This window comes from Bombina bombina, chromosome 1, assembly GCF_027579735.1.
Source record: "Bombina bombina isolate aBomBom1 chromosome 1, aBomBom1.pri, whole genome shotgun sequence".
Lineage (NCBI taxonomy): Eukaryota > Metazoa > Chordata > Amphibia > Anura > Bombinatoridae > Bombina > Bombina bombina.
In genome coordinates, this window is record NC_069499.1 from 1400049389 (window position 1) to 1400073794 (window position 24406).

The window sequence follows — 24406 nt, forward strand, 5'->3', positions numbered from 1 at the left end:
TCTTTAAGGGCACAAATACAGATTTTTTTAAATAAAGCAAAGTTGGTAAATATGGGACATTTAACACGGCTTGCTACTGCAAGCAGCTGTAAACTCATATGCGATACTTTCGATTCCTGCAAAAAGAAACAGACACCCCCAATGCTCACACACCACTATTTGCACCATTTGCCAACAAACAAATTTGCTAGAACAAATATTTCCGCAACATAATCCATCTTCTCCAGATGCCCAAACAGCCGCAGGGGCTAAACACACAGTAGAAGTGCCGCTTAAGACCCGTGGTGCACTTCCGGTCCTAAATGGAACCAGCCGCAGGGGTTAAACACACAGTTGAGCAGTGTTGATAGTTGTATAATGACATTCTCTAATGGATTAGAGCATGTCATTTTTCAACTACTATGGCCCTTTAAGGCTTAAGAGGGACCACATTTTTGTTCTTTACAATGAACTAACAAAAAGAGCTCTTTCCACCTGTAATGCTCTTTAATACAAGATGCAAGTTATTTAAAAAATAAATAAAAAAAAATAATGACATTTTAGTAATGATATACAAAAGCAAACAAATATAAGATTGCTTGGTGCCCGATGATCTAGAATCTAAGAAATCTCATCCAGGCTTTTTTGAGCATTATATTGTAATGTGGGTGTCCTGCAGCACAAAGATTTTCCATGATTTCTCTCCATGCCGGCAAATTTTTGATCATCAGGTTCTTAATCCACAAGGAAGGCTGCTCTACAACCTTAGAAGCCAAATCCATAATACCCATGGAAGCATCATATAGAAAGGAAAGGGCTAGCTCAACAAAAACATACACTAGTCGAGAAGCTGCTTAGAGTGAGCAACCTGAATTACAAACCTAAATCCAGCCAAATCTTGCCTGGACTAGTGATACAGGTAACTAGAAGTCAATGGTCTATAAACAGAGCTAAAATCAGCCCATCATCCAATGGATCACATTCTTCACAATATTAGTATTGTTAGGTATATATTTGTCTGAAATGCAAGAATAATCCACCTTTTTTTTATTTAAATCTATTTACCATCCATTTACAGCTTTTTTCCCCTTTCTAAAACACCTGCATCATCTAATCCTCTTTAACCCATCCAGTGTTTGCTATGATGAATGTAGCGTATTGTGCTTTTTTGGGTGCTGTTCTCTAGTAATGTGACAGAATTATACCTGTGGCATTATTTCGATGCCCTTTATATCGTTTGATGTACTCTGCTCCGTCACTGTGGGAAGAGTTAAAGAGATATATGTCTTCATCATTGTAGCTGGCAAGGAGCTCTGGGGAGAAAAAAATAGAATTACTAAAAATCCTAAAAAGGAATAGAATACGGTGTGAACAAAACATTAATCATTTTATGCGCTTTGTAATCAAGAAACACATTTATTGTTTTGTACAAATGTGAAAAGACACAGCTTGTATTTAAAACATATCTGAGTATGATGTCAATTATTTGAAATAAAATTAGGCTAGAAAACAGTTTAGTGGCTGTTTGCAAAAAAAAAATAAGTCACATTCTAAGCCATACTGACAAAGGCAGGAGGTGTAGTCATACGGCTAACAAGTCCTGCATTTATTTATTAAAATTTACCATTACAGAAGAGAGGCTGCACAGTTGTAATGTATACAAGCTACAGGAGGTTACAAGTCATACAGGAGAGGAACAACATAGTAAATAATAAAAGAACTTAAACTGTCCAGATACTAGCAGAAGTGCTATATTGCTATATAATTATGAGTTAGCAAGAGAGAGTTCTCAGACAATAGTTGGTTAATGTCCTGCTAAAGAAGATTGAGAGGTCACTATTTTCACATAAAGGTCTTAGTGAATGAACCATAACATGCTACTACAGAGGTGACATAACTTCTCAGGGACACTAGAAACAAAATACAGGAAACAAGTCAGTAACAAAAACATTGCAAGATTGATCACAGTAACAGATACAACACACACACATAAAGCTGTAGAAAACAGAGGTGATAAAGCTCTCAAGGATCAGATAGACCAGTGTTTTTCAACCAGTGTGCCGTGAGAGATCCTCAGGTGTGCCACGGCAGACTGACAACAGTGTGACATTTTTTAAACTTTGCTTGTTTGTAGTTTGTAGGGGTAGTTTGTAGGAGGCATGGCATAACAGCACAATACATACAGTATGTGTGTGTTTGTGTGTATGTGTATATATATATATATATGCTGTATTAGGCTACAATGTGTGATTTTTTTTAAATTTTGGGATGGTGGTGTGCCACGGGATTTTTTAATGTAAAAAAAGTGTGCCACGGCAAAAAAAAGGTTAAAAATCACTGAGATAGACAATCGCACAGCTGCAGGAACATTACATGTAACAATCACCCTTCTACAGAAGCCAGGGAGAGCTGTAAATTAGACGTGCATATTGTACAGATTTTACACACAGATCCTGTATGTTATGTATGTTTAGGGGTTATGGAAGTCACAACTTGCAAAATAAATCTTTATTTAAATAAGTTAAAAAAAAACACAGGCTTCCGATTATTGGGCTTCCTACCTGTGCCATCATGGCTGTATACAAGACAGGTAATGTTTGCTTTTGCTTCACTTGTGACCTGGAATACAAGCAAAAAGATAAGACAATTAGTGTTAATGATTTATAAAGAAAATATTAATCCGACGTGAAAAAAAAAAATTAACAGCATAATATTGACTGAAATAAACTACTCTAGATTAATAGAGCAGTTTATATTGTGCCGTACAGACGCCATTAAACCTTTAGAGAAGACAGGAAAGAGTTCAGTGGCCTATAAGCTACATATCCATCCTCATGCTACTAATGTACTTACACATTAAAGTGTAATAATAAAATGTATTTATCCATTAGAACATTAACAAATGCTCATTACAAACATTGTGTTTAACATAGGAAAATAAGACAAGCACATTTAAAAGGGATATAAAAGTGCAAAAAGAAAAAAAGGTTCTAATATTTGAAAGCATTATTGCACAATCGCCTGTATACAACATTGTGTTTAACCCCTGCAAGAGGTAATGCACTAACTAGCTGAACACATCTGGTGAGCCAATGTCCAGAGACAAGATGTGTGTAGCCACCTGCTAGCTCCCTGTATATATCCTTCTTCAACAAAGGATATCAATAGATTCAAAAATGTATTTGAAAACAGAAAGGAATTTAAAAGCTTCTTAAAATTGAATGCTCTATTTTCTTGTTCTTTTAAAGTGAAATTAAAAACTGATATTGCAATATAAAATATTTAATCATGTGTACAAAAACAACTTATACTTTCATAATTTATTTTGAGAAATTTCTTGAAAACCCAAAATTTGTCTTTGATTCAGACAGAGGATGCAATTTTAAACGACTTTTTAAATTTACTTCTATTATCAATTTTGCATCGTTCTCTTGGTGTCCTTTATTGAAGAAGCAGCAATGCACTACTGAGAGCAACCTGAACAAATCAGTAAGCCAATGATAAGCAGTATATTTGTGCAGCCACCAATCAGCAGATAGCTCCCAGCTCCTGAGCCTACCTTTCAACAAAAGATATCAAGAGAACAACGCAAATTGGATAATAGATGTAAATCGGAAAGCGGTTTTGAATTGCATGCTCTTTGATGAAAGAAAAAATGTGTTTTGCATCCTTTACAGGGGCATGAAACAAACATTTTCAGATAGAGAATACAGTTTTAAAAAAGTTCCCAATTTACTTTTATTATCAAATTTGCTTCATTCTCATGTTATTCCTTGTTAAATATCGTAGGTAGCGTGCACATGTCTTGAGCACTGCATGACAGGAAATAGTGCTGCCATCTAGTGCTCTTGCTAATGTATAACATTGTTGCTGCGATAGTGTGCTGAAGACACATGCACACTCCTGAACTTGCCTTCATACTATTTAACAAAGGATAAAAAGAAAACTAAGAAATTTAATAATAGAAGTACACTGAAAGTTTTTTTTTTAAATTGTATGGTTTGATTATAAAGAAAAAAAATGGGTTTTATGTCCCTTTAAAGGGACAGTCTACACAAAAATTATTATCGTTTAAAAAACTTAAAATTATGCTTACCTGATAATTTTCTTTTCTTCAGATGGAGAGAGTCCACAGCTGCATTCATTACTTTTGGGAATTCAGAACCTGGCCACCAGGAGGAGGCAGAGACACCCCAGCCAAAGGCTTAAATACCTCCCCCACTTCCCTCATCCCCCAGTCAATCTGCCAAGGGAACAAGAAACAGTAGAAGAAATAATCAGGGTGAAAAGGTGCCAGAAGAACAAAAATAACAGACGCCCCACAGAAAAATACCGGCTGGGAGCTGTGGACTCTTTCCATCTGAAGAAAAGAAAATTATCAGCTAAAAAAATAATTTAAGTTTTTCTTCAAAAATGGAAAGAGTCCACAGCTGCATTCATTACTTTTGGGACAACAATACCCAAGCTATAGAGAACACTGAATGCAAAAATGGGAGGGTACAAGAGGCAGCCCATTCTAAAGGCACCAGGCCTGAAAACCCCTACCCACCAACATCCCGCTTCGTCTGAAGCCGAGAACATCTTTGGGGAAAAAAAAGGAAAAGGACCCTGACTGCAGATAGTCCACAAGCCTTGCTAGAGACCGCAGGAACTAGACTTGAGTCAACAGCCTCCAGGAGACACCAGCAATCCGTCTTCAAACACAACACCCCTTACTAAAGAAATGGAACAAGCTACCGTATTCTTCCACAAAGAAGACACAGAGAAAACATGAATGTTCATGTAAAACACGGCTAATCCCCTTTAAGGGTCTCAAGGCGCTGCTCATCTCATCAACCTCGAAAGGAGAAAGGCTGAGTAGACCTCGCCGGGGATCGAACTTGCAACACTTGGTTTGCTACAGTGCAGAGTAGCCACAGGGCATTAGTATGCTGAACTAGCGTTCCAGCTAGCATAAGGAACTCCAGACCAACAGAGACCCACCAGTCTCATAGAAACAAGGGGAGGCAACGCCCAGACCCCAGAAACCACAGGATAAAGCCGTAAGTCAAACAGAGGATCTTCCCCTAACACAGTGCAACCGCACTCTAAAAAGCAACTGAAGACGAAGGTTCCCAAGTCAAAAAAGGTAGCTCAGAATACCAAAATATTCAGAAACGAAACTTCGGGCAGCACGCTCAGATAGGTCTGACGAACAACACCTGAAACAAAAACACTGCACGCTGCAGTCATGTAAAAATTACTCTGAAACTTAAATACTTGCAGGGCAAGCAGAAAGCAGCTGAAGATAGGATCCTAACCAGCAGATAAAGTCGCAGGCTACTAAGAGCCGCCAGTCCTTCCCACAAACCTTGAACATGGAGAAAGGAGAAACCTCAAGAGGCTTACCATACCTCAAATGCTCTGAGGACGAATTTAGCAGAGCAACAGATCTCAGATCCTGCTCCAACACCGGACCAGCCCAAGCAACAGACATGTCTGACAGGGGGGGGGGACAGAAAGACCCCAACCACAAGCCCCCAGGGAGTAGAAAGAAAAAGGGGGGGCTCATCCACCCCAACAGAGCTCGGGTGCCAACCCAATCCACTCCTCCAAAATAAGGCACTCCCAAGGAGAACCCTGTGGGACCTGGAATAGAGAAAAGTGCAATAGATCCGTAGGAAGACCTGTCACAGCTCTCAGACAGTCTCTATGTAGAGAGATCAAAATCCAACAGGTGTATCAGAGCCCACAGAGCAGCAGATGCTGCCCCTTACAGAAATAAGCCACCTGATCCAACCTCCTACACACAGGGCAGGACAAAGACCCTCCAAAGAGAGGAAACCCCAGCTCATAAGGAAGACAAACTATCCCCTCAAAAGTTAAGGGTACAGATAAGAACAGTGTACATGTCCACAAGACATGAAGCCATAGTATGATCAAAACACAGACCGAATGAAAAAAAAAATCATCCAGACATCACTGTTGACCCAACAGAGAAAAAAACTCCCCATGAAGAGGAGCACACTCCGTCCGAAGGACAAGTCAGGCCTTAAAGTTTATAACCAGTACCCAAACGTGGATGTGAACTCTGGCCTTCCTGTTTGCAAGCCCAATGAGCTAGCCTCTATGTCGCAACATAGGGTCCCTGAAAAAACTGGGTCGTCCCGAACCAGTCCACAGGATCATAAGTCTCCAGACATCCAAGAAGGTTACAAGACAAGACCTCTGGATCCGGGACCCAGAATCGTCCTAGAATGAACAACACCCCCAGGGATCACAAGATACCACGTTGAAAGCAATCGGACTCACAGGATGAGAACCGGTAACCCGGTGAATGGGTACAGGACTCAGTCGTAGTTCCCAGCCCAAAGGGAAGAGAACACCCTTAGCCGGAGGTCAACACCCACCCCCCCCCAACAAGGTGCTAGGCCACGACAAAGTCACGCAATTTCTCTAGAGCCCAAAGGCCCCAAGAGCAACACTAAGGGAAAGGAGAACAAGAACAGAGTCACCCGAACGAGTAGAAAGAAAAGCCAGTCTCCATAATCCTTTAAGATTAACGTTCCAGAGGACCACACCCAAAGGAGAAGAATGCAAAGCATCCCGAATCCAGGAAGAAAAACATCCCCTAAGCAAAAAGCTTGGAAAAAGAGAACACCACATATCGCCTATGATATAGAGACGACGAACTCCCGAAGGAAGACAGAGCCTCGCGACCTTCACTTCCTAATTAAGCGGCCAAAGTCACCAGAAAAAAACGGACGAAGTCCAGAAAGTCTCGAACCAAAAGAAGAGAACCTCTAAAAGAAACATGAAAGGCAAAACCATAAGAACTGCGGTATGAAGGACCTAAATCCTCCAAGCCTCCAACGGGAAGGAACACTCTAGTTCCCGGAAAAATCGGAAACGACTGAGCATGTCGCCATGGATCTCAACGGAGTCCGGGCCCACTAGCTTGAAAGGCGAATAAGGACTGAACCAATCCCCCATGCGCCTAAGCAACCATGGACCCTCAAGTCCTCTCAGGATGCTAGTTGAAGCTTGTAAAATAAAACAAGTAAACAACACAAATCATATTGTTATCACTTGGCGCCCTCACCGGACCAAACGGACATAAAAAGGTGCCACGTGTCTGAACTAGGCCTTAAAGGCAGAAGGATTTGTACACAGTCAGGACCAGCCTGAAACGGTCAAGGCCACATAGAGTCTCCCCCGAGACGGAGGTATAAAGAACAGTCAGACAGACTTTTGTAAACAGTGCGACCACAAAATCACAAGTATGAATTCCAGAGAAGAAAGTTCCAGAAGGAAACATCACACCGGAACATGAGCTTTAGACCAGAAAAAAATCATCCTCACCGGATGAAAATAAAAGATAAGGCAACCTGTAGGTTATCACCCAGTAGAAACGGACAGACCCACAGACTCCGAGACTTCCAAGCTAAGAACTGTAAAAGGATACACAAATAACAGACTATAAGGATGGGGGCGGAGCGAGGGACCAACCAAGATGGTCGCAACAAGCTGAGGCTCCGTGAACAAGTCGGGTGTACCACTCAGCAAAACTACCTAATTCCTCCCAAGACCTCTCCATAAGATACGCGATGCAGTTGTAAAGCTCCGGTACACAACTTGAGCTGTCACTGGATCTCCTAACTGACCAGAACATCGCTATCGCTGGTGATCAGGACTGAGGCCTAAACGGAACGGCGCCTATGCTGCTGCGCACATTCTCCTGACTAGGCCTACTCTAACGCAGCGGGCAATTACAACGGATCACCGGCCGCCCTACCCGGTGCTGCAGTCTAACACTGACCGCCAATTATGTGCTGAGGCGGACTACAATAAAAGATGGATCGACTCACATAAACAAATGGCGATGCACAACATCCTTTACTGGACTGAGGGCTGTTGAAAACGGACTGCCACGTGGAACCGCATAATGTGAGTACAATGCTGACACGCAAACTTTAACACTGACAATGTATGCTATCGTGAAGGGCAATGATATATCCCAGATCTGACTTATAGCGCCGACATCATCAACTCAGCCTGTTATCCCCAGACAGAGCCAGTAAAAACTTCAATCCTAACCTGAAACAATACCAGGGGAGAAGGGCCTGAGGGACATAAAAGAAAAGAAAAAAGGAAAAAACAACTCCAATCCCCGCAGTTCTGGAGTACATAAATATAAGTCTACTAACTTATAGTCTGTGCAACTGTTAAAGACCTCACAAATAGACTTTTGTTTCGTCTCTCTGCATCCCCTAGCAGATAAAATACCACACACTGGATTTACAGATATGGATTAAAACCCTGGTTTATTTAAACGCCATTGCTTGCTATCCCACTGGAGCTCATAGCCCTCTCCCCTTTCCTGCTGCTCCATGTAACAGCAGGTCATATCACCTTTACCCTTTGCCGTGATCACCCTGTGAGGGTAAACTCCCCGGGGGCTGTGTTGTTCTAGGGACACATTTACCAACTGTGTTCGCAAGACCTGTGATAAAATACTTCTGCTAATTCTGAGGCTGTGGCTTATCTTTTATGATGTCTCAAAGGAGAGCTCAAAAAGGTGAAAAAGGTCAAAAACTGTCATCAAATACACAGAGTACTGTTAACACCTTTTTTAGGCACACAGATCAGATTGTAAACAAAAAAGACTCAGGAACCCAACAGGTACATATGGAGGAGATTCAATGTGACATGACTGATAACTCCAGCTGCCCTTTCTCCACCAGCACAGATGAGCAAAGAGGACTCCCCGATTACCTACAAGGCAATGGAAGCGCTCATAGAGCAGGTTAAATCCTGCATTAAGGATGAATGCGCAGACTTAAAGAAAGAGATTAATGACCTGGGGCGCAGAGTTGACTCCCTTGAGGAGCATGAATATATTATGTCACAAAAAGTAGCTAGTTTGTCATCCAAGCAATCTCAGCAGACTCAACTGGTAATGGCGCTAGAAGATAAAATCGATGATTTAGAGAATCGCTCTAGACGAGGTAATCTCCGATTCAGGGGAATTCCGGAGACGGTGCTGAACAATGATCTTCAAGACTACTTGCAAGCCCTTTTTGCAGAGATGATGGCAATTCCTGAAGAAGAGAGTCCGGCTATACCGCTGGACAGAGCACACAGGGCTCTACGCCCTAGACCAGCCGATGATGCTCCTCCTAGAGACATTATTGTTCATTTCCAACATTACAAACAAAAGGAGGAACTATATAACATCGCTAGAAAGCAGCAAGCATTGTCATTCAGAGGACACAGGATTCAGGTCTACCAAGATCTATCAATAAGAACCCTCCAAAAGAGGAGAGACTTTCTGTTTTTGACTACTTATTTACGTGCCTTACACATTCCTTACAGATGGGGATTCCCTACGTCAATTATCACCACAAAGAATGGGAAAAAGATTGAATGCGCGTCAATGTCTGACGTGGGGAAATTCTGCAACTTGTTAAACATCTCTCTGCCTGATAAAAACGACCCCCAGCCCTACCAGGGGCTTTCGGGTGAGCAAAATAACCCAAGGTCTCAAAGGCGCCAAGGCCCGGAGCTGCCAACTCCGCAACATAAACGTAGACAGACCACTTTATCCTCTACTGATGATATAGAAAAAGAGGTCCCAGGATGAACTTCTTTGACGGCCCACGTGGAGCACCGTCCTCTGAGTCATTAGGGTTATATGATATAGCCCAAATTCTACGCCTTCTAAAGAGAACTTTCTAAAAGGACTTAAAGAGACAAAACAATATCTGTTGTTTTTTTGCAGGTTCCGAATCAAACTGAAGCAGATGACCCGCCTATACTATGGCAGGAGGGTAACATTAACGATATGTTTTAAGTTATAGCTTAGAAATGACTAACGATTACTAGGCTCTCTGTTATCTGCATTTAGTATGGCATTTATACCACAGAAGTAAACTGCCTTAATTTATTTTCTTAATGATCTTGTTAAGTTTGTTTTCCTACTACACTACGCCATAACACCCCGAGATTAAGTAGTTGTGATGTATTGCTCATGCCATGTTTTTTATGTTAATGTTCTAAAAGTATACCATAGATATTGTTTGAGTTACAATAGCACCTAGTTACCTACACATGTATAGAACAGAATAGATCTTTAGTATGTTTGCACTCTGAATAATGCACATTGTAATTTATGCAACAGTACAGGTTAAGGCCTATTACTTTTACGACTACCGTTGTTACATCGTTAGTATGTGACTTCACCACACTGCCCTCACAGACTGACTGTATCAGACAATGACTCACTTATCATGATGTCTGGGACAACTGGCGGCCTAGGCCGCTTGTGACTTCAATAGCTGACGAACACCCGGCTTGTACCAAAGCTCCCAAGTTCACTCACAGATAGCAAGGAGCTGTGCGGATATTGCACTGCAACAGTCTCTGGAAAATTTTATTTATAATCAATCCTCCCTGAATTGTTCGTAACAATCTACTGCCTCCCTCTTACCTCCTTTCCCCCTCTTATCCACATTCCCCCCTTACCTGTTCAACTTGATATCCTATATAGCTTTTGCTGGATTAGGCCAGTCATCCTTTTTAGGAACTACTAGCTCAACATAAAAATGCCGGCAAGCAAAGAAAAAGGCATGTTAGTATTAGCAACTCAAAATGTAAAAGGATTCTTGTCAGCTGAAAAAAGGTCTATTGCCTTTCATGATTTTTATAAGAAAAATTTGGATATAGTTATGCTCCAAGAAACCCATTTTAAAAAAACATGCCGAACCCACACTCTCGACAAGATATTATGACAAACACTTTTGTAATTCCGGCCCACACAAGAAGAACGGAGTGTGCATATCTATCAAGCGCAACATCCCCTTTGAGTTGCTACAAAAACACTCTGATAAGGAGGGCAGGATTCTGATCTTAGTTGGTCTATGCTATGGGATCCCCGTCACCTTGGTTAATGTGTATGCACCAAACAGACCCACCCCAAACTTTTTTAGGTCTCTGGCCAACGCCCTGCTTGATATCTCTAAAGGCCCGATAATTCTGGGGGGCGACCTCAACTTCCCTCTGAACCCCTCCATTGACACATCTACTGGAAAGTCTTACCTGCGTAACCACTCCTTGAAAAATAATTGTGCAGCCCTTCAGAGTGTTAACCTGTTTGACTCCTGGAGAGTAGCGCATACAAATAGGAAAGATTTTACCTTCTTTTCCCACCCCCAACATTCATACTCCAGATTAGACTACATTTTATGTAGCCAAGCACTCTTGACAAATCTTATTTACTCTAAAATATCACATACACCCTGGTCAGATCACAGTATGGTTACCACCAAGTTCAAATGGTATAAAGCTTCTCAGGGTACCTCTCTCTGGAGACTAAATGACACTATTCTCACTAATCAGGAAACCATTGACGAACTAAAAAAGCTTTCAGAGGAATATTTCTCCTTCAATAAACCGGAGGACACTTCTGCCTCAACCAATTGGGAGGCTTATAAATGTTTCATACGTGGGGTTTTGATTAAGCACAATGCCAAACAGCGCAAACTTAGATCGGCCCAGCTCACGTCACTGACAGATGACCTGACTAAGCAGGAGTCTATTCATAAACTAGACCCAACCTCCCCCACAAAACTCGCTACTCTCATGGAGGCAAGGGACACCCTTAATAATTTCCTTATACGGAACGCACATATGAGAGCCCTAACCACCAAAGCCAAATTTTTTATAGAGAATAATAAAGCAGGCCGCTTGTTAGCCAGATCACTTAAGAAACAAAGGTATGCTAATTTCATCAGGTCTATCACGCAATCCCCGGGAGTGACTGTTAGTAATAATGACGAGATTGCGAATTCCTTTATCTCCTACTACTCCAAACTATATAACTTGAGAACCTCGACATCCCCAGACAGATCACAACTCATAGACTCATACTTAGCAACCACAGACACGCCATCTATAACAGACGACGATAAGGAATTTTTAGACTCCCCAATTACTCTACAAGAAATCATCACCACTATCCAGGCACTACCCAATGGCAAATCCCCCGGCCCTGATGGCCTTACGGCCAAATTCTACCAGTTACTACTAGAACACATAAATCCACAACTTCTCACATTGTTCACTGACGTAGACCAGGATATAACTTTTCCAGAATCACTGCTTGAGGCTTTAATTACAGTCATACCCAAACCAGATAAAGCAACTGATCTTGTGGGAAATTATAGACCAATTTCCCTTATTAATATAGATATGAAGATCTATGCTAAGATCCTTGCAAACAGATTAAATAACATACTACCAAAAATCATTCACCCTGACCAGGTTGGCTTTATCAGGGGACGAGAAGCCAAGGATAACACAACTAGATTGCTACACTCCTTACAGTACGCCCATGGCTACCACATTCCATTAGTCTTACTCTCCACAGACGCGGAGAAGGCTTTCGACAGGGTGGACTGGCAATTTATGTGGAAAGCCCTGTCGAAATTCGGCCTCCCAAATTCATTTATCAATAGAATCCAGGCCCTATACCATAATCCAAGCGCCAAAATTAAAATAAATGATACCATCTCTCATTCATTTCCCATTTCTAATGGCACATGCCAGGGCTGCCCTCTATCACCCTTACTATTCGACCTAACAGTGGAAATTCTTGCAATACAAATCAGACACAATGTAGCAATCAAAGGTCTGGATTTTGGCAATATTACCCAGAAGTGCCTGTTATTCGCAGACGATGTGATCCTCACTCTACAGTCCCCAGAGACGACACTACCGGCCCTAATTGAAACACTTGAGGGGTATAAACAAGTTTCAAACTTCACCGTTAATATGGGGAAATCTGGCCTAATCCCACTTAATTTACCACCACTGGGAGTAGAAGCCATAACACAACTCACAAAATTCACTGTCACTGATAAGCTTAGATACCTGGGTTTGGTGATTCCGAAAGACACCCGTAAACTATTCTCAGACAATTACATAGCACTCCAAGAAAAGGTTAAAAGATCGTTAGACTCCTGGCACAGACAGGGGCATCTGTCTTGGATAGGCAGGATCAATACCATCAAAATGATGATTGTCCCTAAATTTCTCTATCTTTTTCAGACCCTACCGATGGCCTTGCCTAATACTTATCTCAGAGCGCTAGGGAAAATGATAAATTCATTCATTTGGGCCTATAAGAGACCTAGAATAGCACAACATACCTTGGGCCTATGTAGAGATGACGGTGGTCTTAATGTCCCTAATCTTACTAATTATTATAGAGCAGCTCATTTATCGAGAATACTTTCTTGGAACCACTCTCCCCCGGATAAAGTATGGATCCAGATAGAGATCTATCTCTCTAGAGTTAAAAACATGAGAGACTTAGCCTGGCTATCGAAACACTCCAGACCTCAGATACCATACCTCAATAACTACATTAAAGCTACTCTTGATACATGGGATTATGTCCTTACACATTTCAGTATCCTCCTCAGTATCCCCTCTGACTCCGCTATTGGGTAACCATCTATTCTTGCAGCACGACCTATTCACCCACACCAGCGCAAATACATTGTTACAAAATCTACCAATATATTTAGTCCTAGGCCCGGCTGGCATTAAGGAAAGAGCCTTGCTCTATGAAGAGCTGGGGTCTCCCTTTCAAAACTGGTACGCGTACTTTCAAATCAGACATGCGATTCATAGTAGCCCCTTCAAACCAGATATACAAAGACCATTGACACAGTTCGAACAACTTTGCACCAACCCCCAGATCAAAAAAGCACACCTGTCTAGATCGTATAATATCCTACGGGGCTCCTTCCCAGAACAACGTCCCGCATACCTGGCGAGGTGGAATGAGGAATTGCTAAACAATTTATCTGATGACGATTGGAAGCGCTGCTTCCATTATATACACACATCCTCCACTTCCCTAACTATGGCTGAAGCGAACTATAAAATTATGGCCCGCTGGTACCTGACACCCCAGCGCCTACGTGCCATCTACCCTAACGCCTCTTCTAGTTGCTGGAGGAGGTGTGGTGAGGTAGGCTCTATGACCCACATTTGGTGGTCTTGTCCTGGTCTGGCTGGCTTTTGGCCGCAAATTGAGCAGTACATGAACCAGGTGTTGGGTACTAACATTTCCCTGAATGCATGCTCCGTTCTTCTAAACCAAGTTCCCCAGATTCCCTGTGCATACCGTAAAAAACTATTTCTATTAATGCTGACATGTGCTAAAAGACTGATTCCCAGATTATGGAAGACCCGAGAGATACCCTCCATTTCTAAATGGATTCGGGAAGTAGACCATGTTCTGACCCTTGAAAAGATGCACTATTCGTATACTGGGAAACAAGATTTTATAGTCAATGTACTATTCCTATGGGAACAGAGACCCCGTACCCACAACTGACAGCTAGGTAACCCCTCCCTCTGTACCTTTCTTACCCAGGCTACTGACTATTTCACTGTGTTTGATGAACATGTGTATATTATGCTATGCAATATAAAGCTCAGTTCGGTTATATTAATCCAGCTCGATGGAAACTTGAAAAGCTGTACATGTGACAGGATCTTATTTTCCTTCCCCATATTCCCCTCATCCTTACCCCCTTCCGCCCCCACCCCTTCCCTTAATTTAGAAAATAATGGGTCAATATTGTCTTATTGTGTACATGTATTTAATTGTTATTTTGCTGTTTAGAGAATTATCTCTTTGTTGTAAAATTGTAACACCCAATAAAAAACTATTTAAACACAAATAACAGACTATAAGAAGATTACTTCATCCCCTTATGTCTATGCATGCAAGCCAGTCGAAGATTAAGAATGAGAATCCCCAGACCCATTAGGAGTGGGATCCTCCAGCAATGCCAAAAAGGTGCCTTAGCAGAACACTAAGGCGCGCCAGTCTATAACGAAAGGCGCAACATACCTCCGCCAGGACAAAAGAACACCGGTCCCGAAGGTTGACCCCCTGAGGCCTCAGGGGCAGTCGTTCCCCCGGAGGGCTGGACCAGGCGAGCCCACGCCCGACGAGCCCCGGTTAACGGAACACGGTCAATATCGTAAGCACAGTCCCGGGAAGTGCAGATGTGCCAGTGCCAAAGATATGGCCATGCTGAACCGTATCGTAACCTCCGGTGGGAACAGCCCACACTCCCTAGAAGGATAAGTAGCGTTTGGGTTACCTACATGCATAGTAAGAGTTGGTAGTAGGGAACTTGTCTTGTGAGAAATAGAATTCCCAGAGGCGGATGGCTCAGTGGGCACCTGATTCCCTGATCCCGAGGAACAGAGCACTCTAAAATGGCATTCGGAACATAACTGATGGGCATGTATCACCCGGGCCAATACATATTCTACGCAAGAAGTAGAGTCTGAATCTTCAAAAAAAAAAAAATGAATAATCCATAACTGGGACACCGAATAAAAAATGGACCAATAAGAAAAATCTAAAACGGCACCTTACACCCCCAATGGCTGGGGCACTCACCATCTCCAGGGAACCAGACACCAGCGGACCAGGATTTCTCCGTCGCCACACTGTCAGGAAAGGGAAATTTAGTCACAAGGTAAACCATGCAGTCCATGCAAAAGCGTGCCCGACCGTAAAGGCCGTGTCACTAGACATAGGCCATTATGTTCCAAAATAGCCATGAGCCAAAGCAACACTACACAGTAGCAGACAGAATCACATGACAAACATTATTATAATAAACCTCCCTGTTCAATAACTCCCCTCAGGAGATATTAACCCTTGATTCCGAGATACAAAACGGAGCCTCACTGAGACCCTATGTTAAAGTTATCCCCAAAAGGTTGTGGCCCCTTTTGGTTAAACAGTTGTAATTATAATACATCCATGATAAAAGTAAAATGAAAAGATATTACCATAATCTACGCCGTGGAAAAGGAACACGGCCATACAAGTGTGACAGATAGTAGCGTCGCTTCTGCCACGGACTTGAGAAAAAATCAGGCAGCTAAACTCGCCAACGCTGATTGCTTGTGGAGCTGTTAATATGAGTCGGGATGGTTTCCCAGAAAGACTCTCCCTGCATCTCCGAACTCTGTCACCCATGCTCTCACTGAGAGGCTGACAGGACTACTTAAAACTCCAGTCCCATGCTGAAGAGTACTACCCTCCATAAGAGACTATCGAAAACTTCTAACACTTCTCTGCCAACCTCCTGGGACAAAAGGCAAAGAATGACTTGGGGATTGGGGGGAGTGGGGGGAGGTATTTAAGCCTTTGGCTGGGGTGTGTTTGCCTCCTCCTGGTGTCCAGGTTCTGATTTCCCAAAAGTAATGAATGCAGCTGTGGACTCTTTCCATTTATGAAGAAAACATAAAATTATGCTTACCAGATAATTTCCTTTCCTTCTTTATGAGGAGAGTCCACAGCTTAATTTCTTACTTGTGGGAACACAGAACGTGGTCGCCAAGAGGAGGCAAAGACACCCCAGCCAAAGGCTTAAATACCTCCCCCACTTCCCTCATCCCCCAGTCATTCTGCCGAGGAAACAAGGAACAGTAGGAGAAATATCAGGGTACAAATGGTGCCAGAAGAACAAAACCAAATTTAAGTCCGCCCAACGGAGAATTTGGGCGGGGGCCATGGACTCTCCTCATACAGAAGGATAGGAAATTATCTAGTAAGTATAATTAATGTTGTCCTTCTTAAAGCGCTTCTTATAATCACAGAGGTAAAAAGTATATTAATATAACTGTTGGTTATGCAAAACTGGGGAATGGGTAATAAAGGGATTATCTATCTTTTAAAACAATAAAAACATAAAAAAACACTCAAGTTTCTATGAAGAAACCTTGTTCACCTTGTTGAAACCCAAGTTTCCCTTATCTAATCTCTTTGGCGGAGAACAAAAAGATACAGTTAAAAAGTGTGGGACTTACTTTAAAACTACCATTAAATACAGTAGATATCATTAATCAAAAATTGCATAACAATGCATTAATACTGATATGAAGAATAGATTTTTTTGTTTTCTGTAGAACTTCAAAGTTTCCTTTCATTTTTCTGTCCCCAACCTATAACAGACTCCTAAATAACAGAATTTATGCTTACCTGATAAATTTCTTTCTTTTGCGATGTACCGAGTCCACGGATTCATCCTTACTTGTGGGATATTGTCCTTCCTGACAGGAATTAGCAAAGAGAGCACCACAGCAGAGCTGTCTATATAGCTCCCCCCCTTAACTCCACCCCCCAGTCATTCGACCGAAGGCCAAAGAAGAAAAGGAGAAACTATAAGGTGCAGAGGTGACTGAAGTTTACATAAAAAAATACTATCTGTCTTGAATAGAAAGGGCGGGCCGTGGACTCGGTACATCGCAAAAACAGAATTTATGCTTACCTGATAAATTTCTCTATCTTGTGGTGTATCCAGTCCACGGGTTCATCCTTTACTTGTGGGATATTCTCCTTCCCTACAGGAAGTGGCAAAGAGAGCACACAGCAGAGCTGTTCATATAGCTCCCCCTCTAGCTCCACCCCCCAGTCATTCAACCGAAGGTTAGGAAGAAAAAGGAGAAACCATAGGGTGCAGTGGTGACTGTAGTTTAAACAAAAAAATCTACCTGACTTAATAGCCAGGGCGGGCCGTGGACTGGATACACCACAAGAGAAAGAAATTTATCAGGTAAGCATAAATTCTGTTTTCTCATGTAAGGTGTATCCAGTCCACGGGTTCATCCTTTACTTGTGGGATACCAATACCAAAGCTTTAGGACACGGATGAAGGGAGGGAACAAGACAGGTACCTTAAACGGAAGGCACCACTGCTTGTAAAACCTCTCTCCCAAAAATAGCCTCCGAAGAAGCAAAAGTATCGAATTTGTAAAATTTGGAAAAAGTATGCAGCGAAGACCAAGTCGCTGCCTTACAAATCTGTTCAACAGAAGCCTCATTTTTAAAAACCTGTGGAAGCCACTGCTCTGGTAGAATGAGCAGTAATTGTTTCAGGAGGCTGCTGGCCAGCAGTCTCCTAGGCCAAACGGATGATGCTTTTCAGCCAAAAGGAAAGAGAGGTAGCGGTCGCCTTCTGACCTCTCCTCTTACCAGAATAGATAACAAACAAAGAAGTTGTTTGTCTGAAATCCTTAGTTGCTTGTAAATAGAACTTTAAAGCACGAACCACATCCAGATTGTGTAACAGACATTCCTTCTTCAACAAAGGATTAGGACACAGAGAAGGAACAACAATTTCCTGGTTAATATTCTTATTAGACACAACCTTAGGAAGAAAACCGGGTTTGGTACGGAAAACTACCTTATGTGCATGGAACACCAGGTAAGGTGAATCACACTGTAAAGCAGATAACTCTGAAACTCTTCGAGCAGAAGAGATAGCTACCAAAAACAAAACTTTCCAAGATAAAAGCTCAATATCTATGGAATGTAAAGGTTCAAACGGAACCCCTTGCAGAACTGAAAGAACTACATTCAGACTCCATGGCGGAGCCACAGGTCTATAAACAGGCTTGATCCTGACTAAACGTTTGAACGTCTGGTACCTCTGCCAGACGTTTGTGAAAAAGAATAGACAAAGCAGATATCTGTCCCTTTTAGGAACTAGCTGATAATCCTTTCTCCAATCCATCTTGGAGAAAGGACAAAATCCTGGAAATCCTAACCTTACTCCATGAGTAACCCTTGGATTCACACCCAAAAAGATATTTTCGCTAAATCTTATGGTAGATTTTCCTGGTGACAGGCTTTCTAGCCAGAATCAGGGTATCAATAACCGACTCAGAGAACCCACGCTTTGAAAGAATTAGGCGTTCAATCTCCAAGCAGTCAGACGCAGAGAAATTAGATCTGGATGTTTGAAAGGACCTTGTATTAGAAGGTCCTGCCTCATTGGTAGTGTCCATGGTGGCACAGATGACATGTCCACTAGGTCTGCATACCAGGTCCTGCGTGGCCACGCAGGCGCTATTAGAATCACCGAAGCCCTCTCCTGCTTGATTCTGGCAACCAGACGAGGGAGTAGAGGAAACGGTGGAAAAACATAAGCCAGATTGAAGGACCAAGGCGCTGCTAGAGCATCTATCAGCACCGCCTGGGGATCCCGGGACCTGGACCCGTAAAGAGGAAGTTTGGTGTTCTGACGGGACGCCATCAGATTCAATTCTGGAATGCCCCATAGCTGAGTCAGCTGGGCAAATACCTCCGGGTGGAGTTCCCACTCCCCCGGGTGAAAAGTCTGACGACTTAGAAAATCCACCTCCCAGTTGTCTAATACTGGGATGTGAATTGCTGAGAGATGGCAAGAGTGATCCCCCGCCCACCTGATTATTTTGGTTACTTCCATCATTGCTAGGGAACTCCTTGTTCCCCCTTGATGATTGACGTAAGCTACAGTCGTGATGTTGTCCGACTGAAATCTGATGAATTTGGCCGCAGCTAGCTGAGGCCATGCCTGAAGCGCGTTGAATATCACTCTCAGTTCCAGAATGTTTATCGGGAGAAGAGCTTCTTCCCGAGACCATAAGCCCTGAGCTTTCAGGGAGTCCCAGACAGCACCCCAGCCCAACAGACTGGCATCGGTCGTTACGATGATCCACTCTGGTCTGCGGAAACACATTCCCTGAGACAGGTGATCCTGAGACAACCACCAGAGAAGAGAATCTCTGGTCCCCTGGTCCAACTGTATATGAGGAGACAAATCTGCATAATCCCCATTCCACTGTTTGAGCATGCACAATTGCAGTGGTCTGAGGTGTATCCGTGCAAAAGGGACTATGTCCATTGCCACTACCATTAATCCGATTGTCTCCATGCACTGAGCTACAGATGGCCGAGGAATGGAATGAAGAGCTCGGCAAGTAGTTAAGAGTTTTACCTTTCTGACCTCTGTCAGAAATATTTTCATTTCTACCGAGTCTATTAGGGTTCCTAGGAAGGGAACTCTTGTGAGGGGGGGAGAGAACTCTTTTTGATGTTCACCTTCCACCCGTGAGACCTCAGAAAGGTCACTACAATTCCCGTGTGAGACTTGGCTCTTTGGAAAGTCGATGCCTGAATTAAGATGTCGTCTAGATAAGGCGCCACTGCTATGCCCCGCGGTCTTAGCACCGCCAGGAGGGACCCTAGCACTTTTGTGAAAATTCTGGGAGCAGTGGCCAACCCGAAAGGAAGAGCCACAAACTGATAATGCTTGTCCAGAAAAGCGAATGTGTAGGTAAGCATCCTTTAGATCCACGGTAGTCATATATTGACCCTCCTGGATCATTGGTAAGATTGTCCGAATGGTCTCCATCTTGAATGATGGGACTCTGAGGAATTTGTTTAGAATTTTAAGATCCAGGATTGGTCTGAAAGTTCCTTCTTTTTTGGGAATTACAAACAGGTTTGAGTAAAACCCAAGCCCTTGTTCCGCAATTGGAACTGGGTGGATCACTCCCATTGTATGTAGGTCTTCTACACAGCGTAAGAACGCCTCTTTCTTTGTCGTGTCTGTAGACAGACGAGAAATATGGAACCTTATTCTTGGAGGGGAGTCCTTGAATTCTAGAAGATATCCCTGGGATACAATCTTTAAGGCCCAGGGATCGTGTACGTCTCTTGCCCAGGCCTGAGCGAAGACAGAGAGTCTGCCCCCTACTAGATCCGGTCCCGGATCTGGGGCTACCCCATCATGCTGTCTTGGAGGCAGCTGCAGGCTTCTTGGCCTGTTTACCCTTGTTCCAGCCCTGGTAAGGTTTCCAGGCTGCCCTGGGTTGTGAAGTGTTACCCTCTTGCTTTGCAGCAGGGGAGGATGAAGCGAGACCGCTCCTGAAATTTCGAAAGGAAGGAAAATTATTTTGTTTGTTCTTCGTCTTGAAGGACTTGTCCTGGGGGAGAGCATGGCTTTTTCCCCCAGTGATTTCTGAAATAATCTCTTTCAATTCAGGCCCGAAGAGGGTCTTTCCTTTGAAAAGGATGTTCAATAGTTTGGATTTTGACGACACATCGGCCGACCAGGACTTTAGCCATAACACCCTGTGCGCTAAAATGGCGAAACCTGAATTTTTTGCCGCTAACTTAGCTAGTTGGAAAGCGGCATCTGTGATAAAAGAATTAGCCAGCTTAAGAGCCTTAATTCTGTCCATAATGTCCTCATATGAGGTCTCCGTCTGGAGCGCATCTTCCAGCGCCTCGAACCAGAAAGCAGCTGCAGTGGTTACAAGAACAATGCACGCAATAGATTGGAGAAGAAAACCTTGTTGAACAAAAATTTTCTAAAGTAAACCCTCTATTTTTTTATCCATAGGGTCTTTAAAAGCACAACTGTCTTCGATTGGTATAGTTGTGCGTTTAGCAAGTGAAGAAACAGCCCCCTCCACCTTAGGGACCGTCTGCCACAAGTCCCGCATGGGGTTAGATATGGGGAACATTTTCTTAAAAACAGGAGGGGGAACAAAGGGAATACCTGGTTTATCCCACTCCCTAGTAACGATATCCGCAATCCTCTTAGGGACCGGGAACACATCAGTGTAGACAGGAACTTCTAGGTACTTGTCCATTTTACACAATTTCTCTGGAACCACCATAGGGTCACAGTCATCCAGAGTAACTAATACCTCCCTGAGCAATAAGCGGAGGTGTTCCAGTTTAAATTTAAAAGCCAACGTATCTGAGTCTGTCTGAGGAACAACCTTTCCCGAATGGGAAATTTCTCCCTCAGACAGCACATCCCTCGCCCCCATTTCAGAGCGTTGTGAGTGTATATCGGATACGGCTACTAAAGCGTCAGAATGCTCAGAATCTGTTCTTAAAACAGAGCTATCACGCTTTGCAGGTAACACGGGCAGTTTAGATAAAAACACTGAGAGGGTATTATCCATAACTGCCGCCAAGTCTTGTAAGGTAAAAGAGTTAGACGCACTAGAGGTGCTAGGCGTCGCTTGAGCGGGCGTAACTGGTTGTGACACTTGGGGAGAGGTTAACGGGCTAACCTCATTACCTTCTGTCTGAGAATCATCTTGGGCCACATTTTTAAGTGCAACAATATGTTCTTTAAAGTGTATAGACATATCAGTACAAGTGGGACACATTCTGAGAGGGGGTTCCACCATGGCTTCTAAACACATTGAACAAGGATTTTCCTTGGTGTCAGACATGTTTAACAGACTAGTAGTAAGACAAACAGGCTTAGAAATCACTTAAATCAAGTAAAAACACACTTTGCAAAAAACGTTACTGTGCCTTTAAGAGATAAAAAAGGCACACAATTTTCCAAAACAGTGAAAAATGCAGCAAACTTTTCGAAATTTTTACAGTATGCACCTAAAGCATTAGTAAGATTGCACCACTAGCAATAAAAACGATTAATCCCTTAATGCCTAAACCGAATCGATAGTAAGGCAACAGACCGGTTAAAACAACTTCAGCACCTTGCCACAGCTCTACCGTGGCCCTACCTGCCCTTAGGAGCCAGATTTGTGGGGAAAAAGCTTCTTATAGGCCCTCAAACTGTAGCAGGACCCTCCATGTGAAACAGCCTGAAGTTCTAGTCACTAAAACTGCGCATCTGAGGCGCGAAATTAGGCCCCTCCCACCTTACTCCGGTGCGGTGAGGCCTAAAGAAACACTCCTAAGTGTTTTAATAATAGCCATGTGGGTAACAACCCCTGAAAGAAACCCAAAGGAACCTTCAAAGTGTCTCAAAAAACGATATTTTTCAATAAAAACCGTTTGCCATTAAGTAGTGTCAACCAGCATAAATTAGCCCTGTTATGTAAGCTAGCAATTCCATACTTAGTCTCTGAATACAGCTTAGCCTTCCCTCTTGGGGATCTTATCAGTCTTTTCTAGCATTATCACAGTCTTGTCTAGAAATAAATGACTGAACATACCTTATTGCAGCCTAACCTGCAAACCGTTCCCCCCAACTGAAGTTTTCTTGTACTCCTCAGTCCTTTGTGGGAACAGCAGTGGATTTTAGTTACAACATGCTAAAATCATCCTCCTCCCTGCAGAAATCTTCATCTCTTTTCTGCTAGAGAGTAAATAGTACACACCGGTACCATTTAAAATAAACTTTTGCTTGTAGAAAATAAAAACTACAATTCTAACACCACATTCACTTTACCCTTCCAATTGCTTAGAGCCGGCAAAGAGAATGACTGGGCGGTGGAGATAGAGCTATATGGACAGCTCTGCTGTGTGCTCTCTTTGCCACTTCCTGTAGGGAAGGAGAATATCCCACAAGTAAAGGATGAACCCGTGGACTGGATACACCTTACAAGAGAAAGAAAGAAATTTATCAGGTAAGCATAAATTCTGTTTTCTTTTGCAAGATGTACCGAGTCCATGGATTCATCCTAACTTGTGGGATACCAATACCAAAGCTTTAGGACACGGATGAAGGGAGGGACAAGACATGAACCTAAACGGAAGGCACTACTGCTTGCAAAACCTCTCTCCCAAAAATAGCCTCCGAAGAAGCAAAAGTATCAAATTTGTAAAATTTTGAAAGGTATGAAGCGAAGACCAAGTCACAGCCTTATAAATCTGTTCAACAGAAGCATCATTTTTAAAAGCCCATGTGGAAGCCACCACTCTAGTGGAGTGAGCTGTAATTCTTTCAGGAGGCTGCTGTCCAGCAGTCTCATAAGCCAAACGGATGATGCTTTTCAACCAATAGGAAAGAGAGGTAGCCTTTTGACCTCTACGCTTTCCAGCATAGACAACAAACAAAGAAGATGATTGGCGAAAATCTTTGGTTGCCTGCAAATAAAACTTCAAAGCACGAACCACGTCCAAGTTGTGCAACAGACGTTCCTTCTTAGAAGAAGGATTAGGACACAGAGAAGGAACAACCATTTCCTGATTGATATTCCTGTTAGAAACAACCTTAGGGAGGAACCCAGGTTTGGTAGGCAAAACCACCTTATCAGCATGCAAAACAAGATAAGGCGAGTCACATTGTAATGCAGATAGTTCAGAAACTCTTCGCGCTGAAGAGATAGCAACTAGAAACAGAACTTTCCAAGATAGAAGCTTAATATCTATGGAATGCATGGATTCAAACGGAACCACATGAAGAACTTTAAGAACTAAATTGAAACTCCATGGCGGAGCAACAAGTTTAATCACAGGCTTAATTCTAACTAAAGCCTGACAAAAAGTCTGAACATCTGGGACATCTGCAAGACGCTTGTGCAACAGAATAGACAAAGCAGATATCTGTCCCTTTAAGGAACTAGCGTACAATCATTTCTCCAATCCTTCTTGGAGAAAAGACAAAATCCTAGGAATCCTGATCTTACTCCACGAGTAGCCTTTGGATTCACACCAAAAAAGATATTTACGCCATATCTTATGATAGATCTTCCTGGTGACAGGCTTTCGAGCCTGAATCAAGGTATCTATGACCGACTCAGAGAAACCCCGCTTTGATAAAATCAAGCGTTCAATCTCCAAGCAGTCAGTTGCAGAGAAATT

At 42.8% G+C, this 24406-nt stretch overlaps 1 protein-coding gene across 5 annotated transcripts in view; it reads right to left on the reverse strand.

The window, feature by feature from the left end:
• The window catches only part of DCAF8 (DDB1 and CUL4 associated factor 8), a 378940-nt gene that overhangs the window by 205249 nt on the left and 149285 nt on the right, over nt 1-24406 (reverse strand). For all 5 annotated transcript variants that reach the window (XM_053705076.1, XM_053705096.1, XM_053705081.1 and 2 more), the window contains 2 exons: nt 2541-2598; nt 1185-1292 (listed from right to left, as the gene is read on the reverse strand). In XM_053705076.1, coding sequence (XP_053561051.1) covers nt 1185-1292; nt 2541-2598 — 166 coding nt within the window. The remainder of the gene's footprint in view (nt 1-1184; nt 1293-2540; nt 2599-24406) is intronic.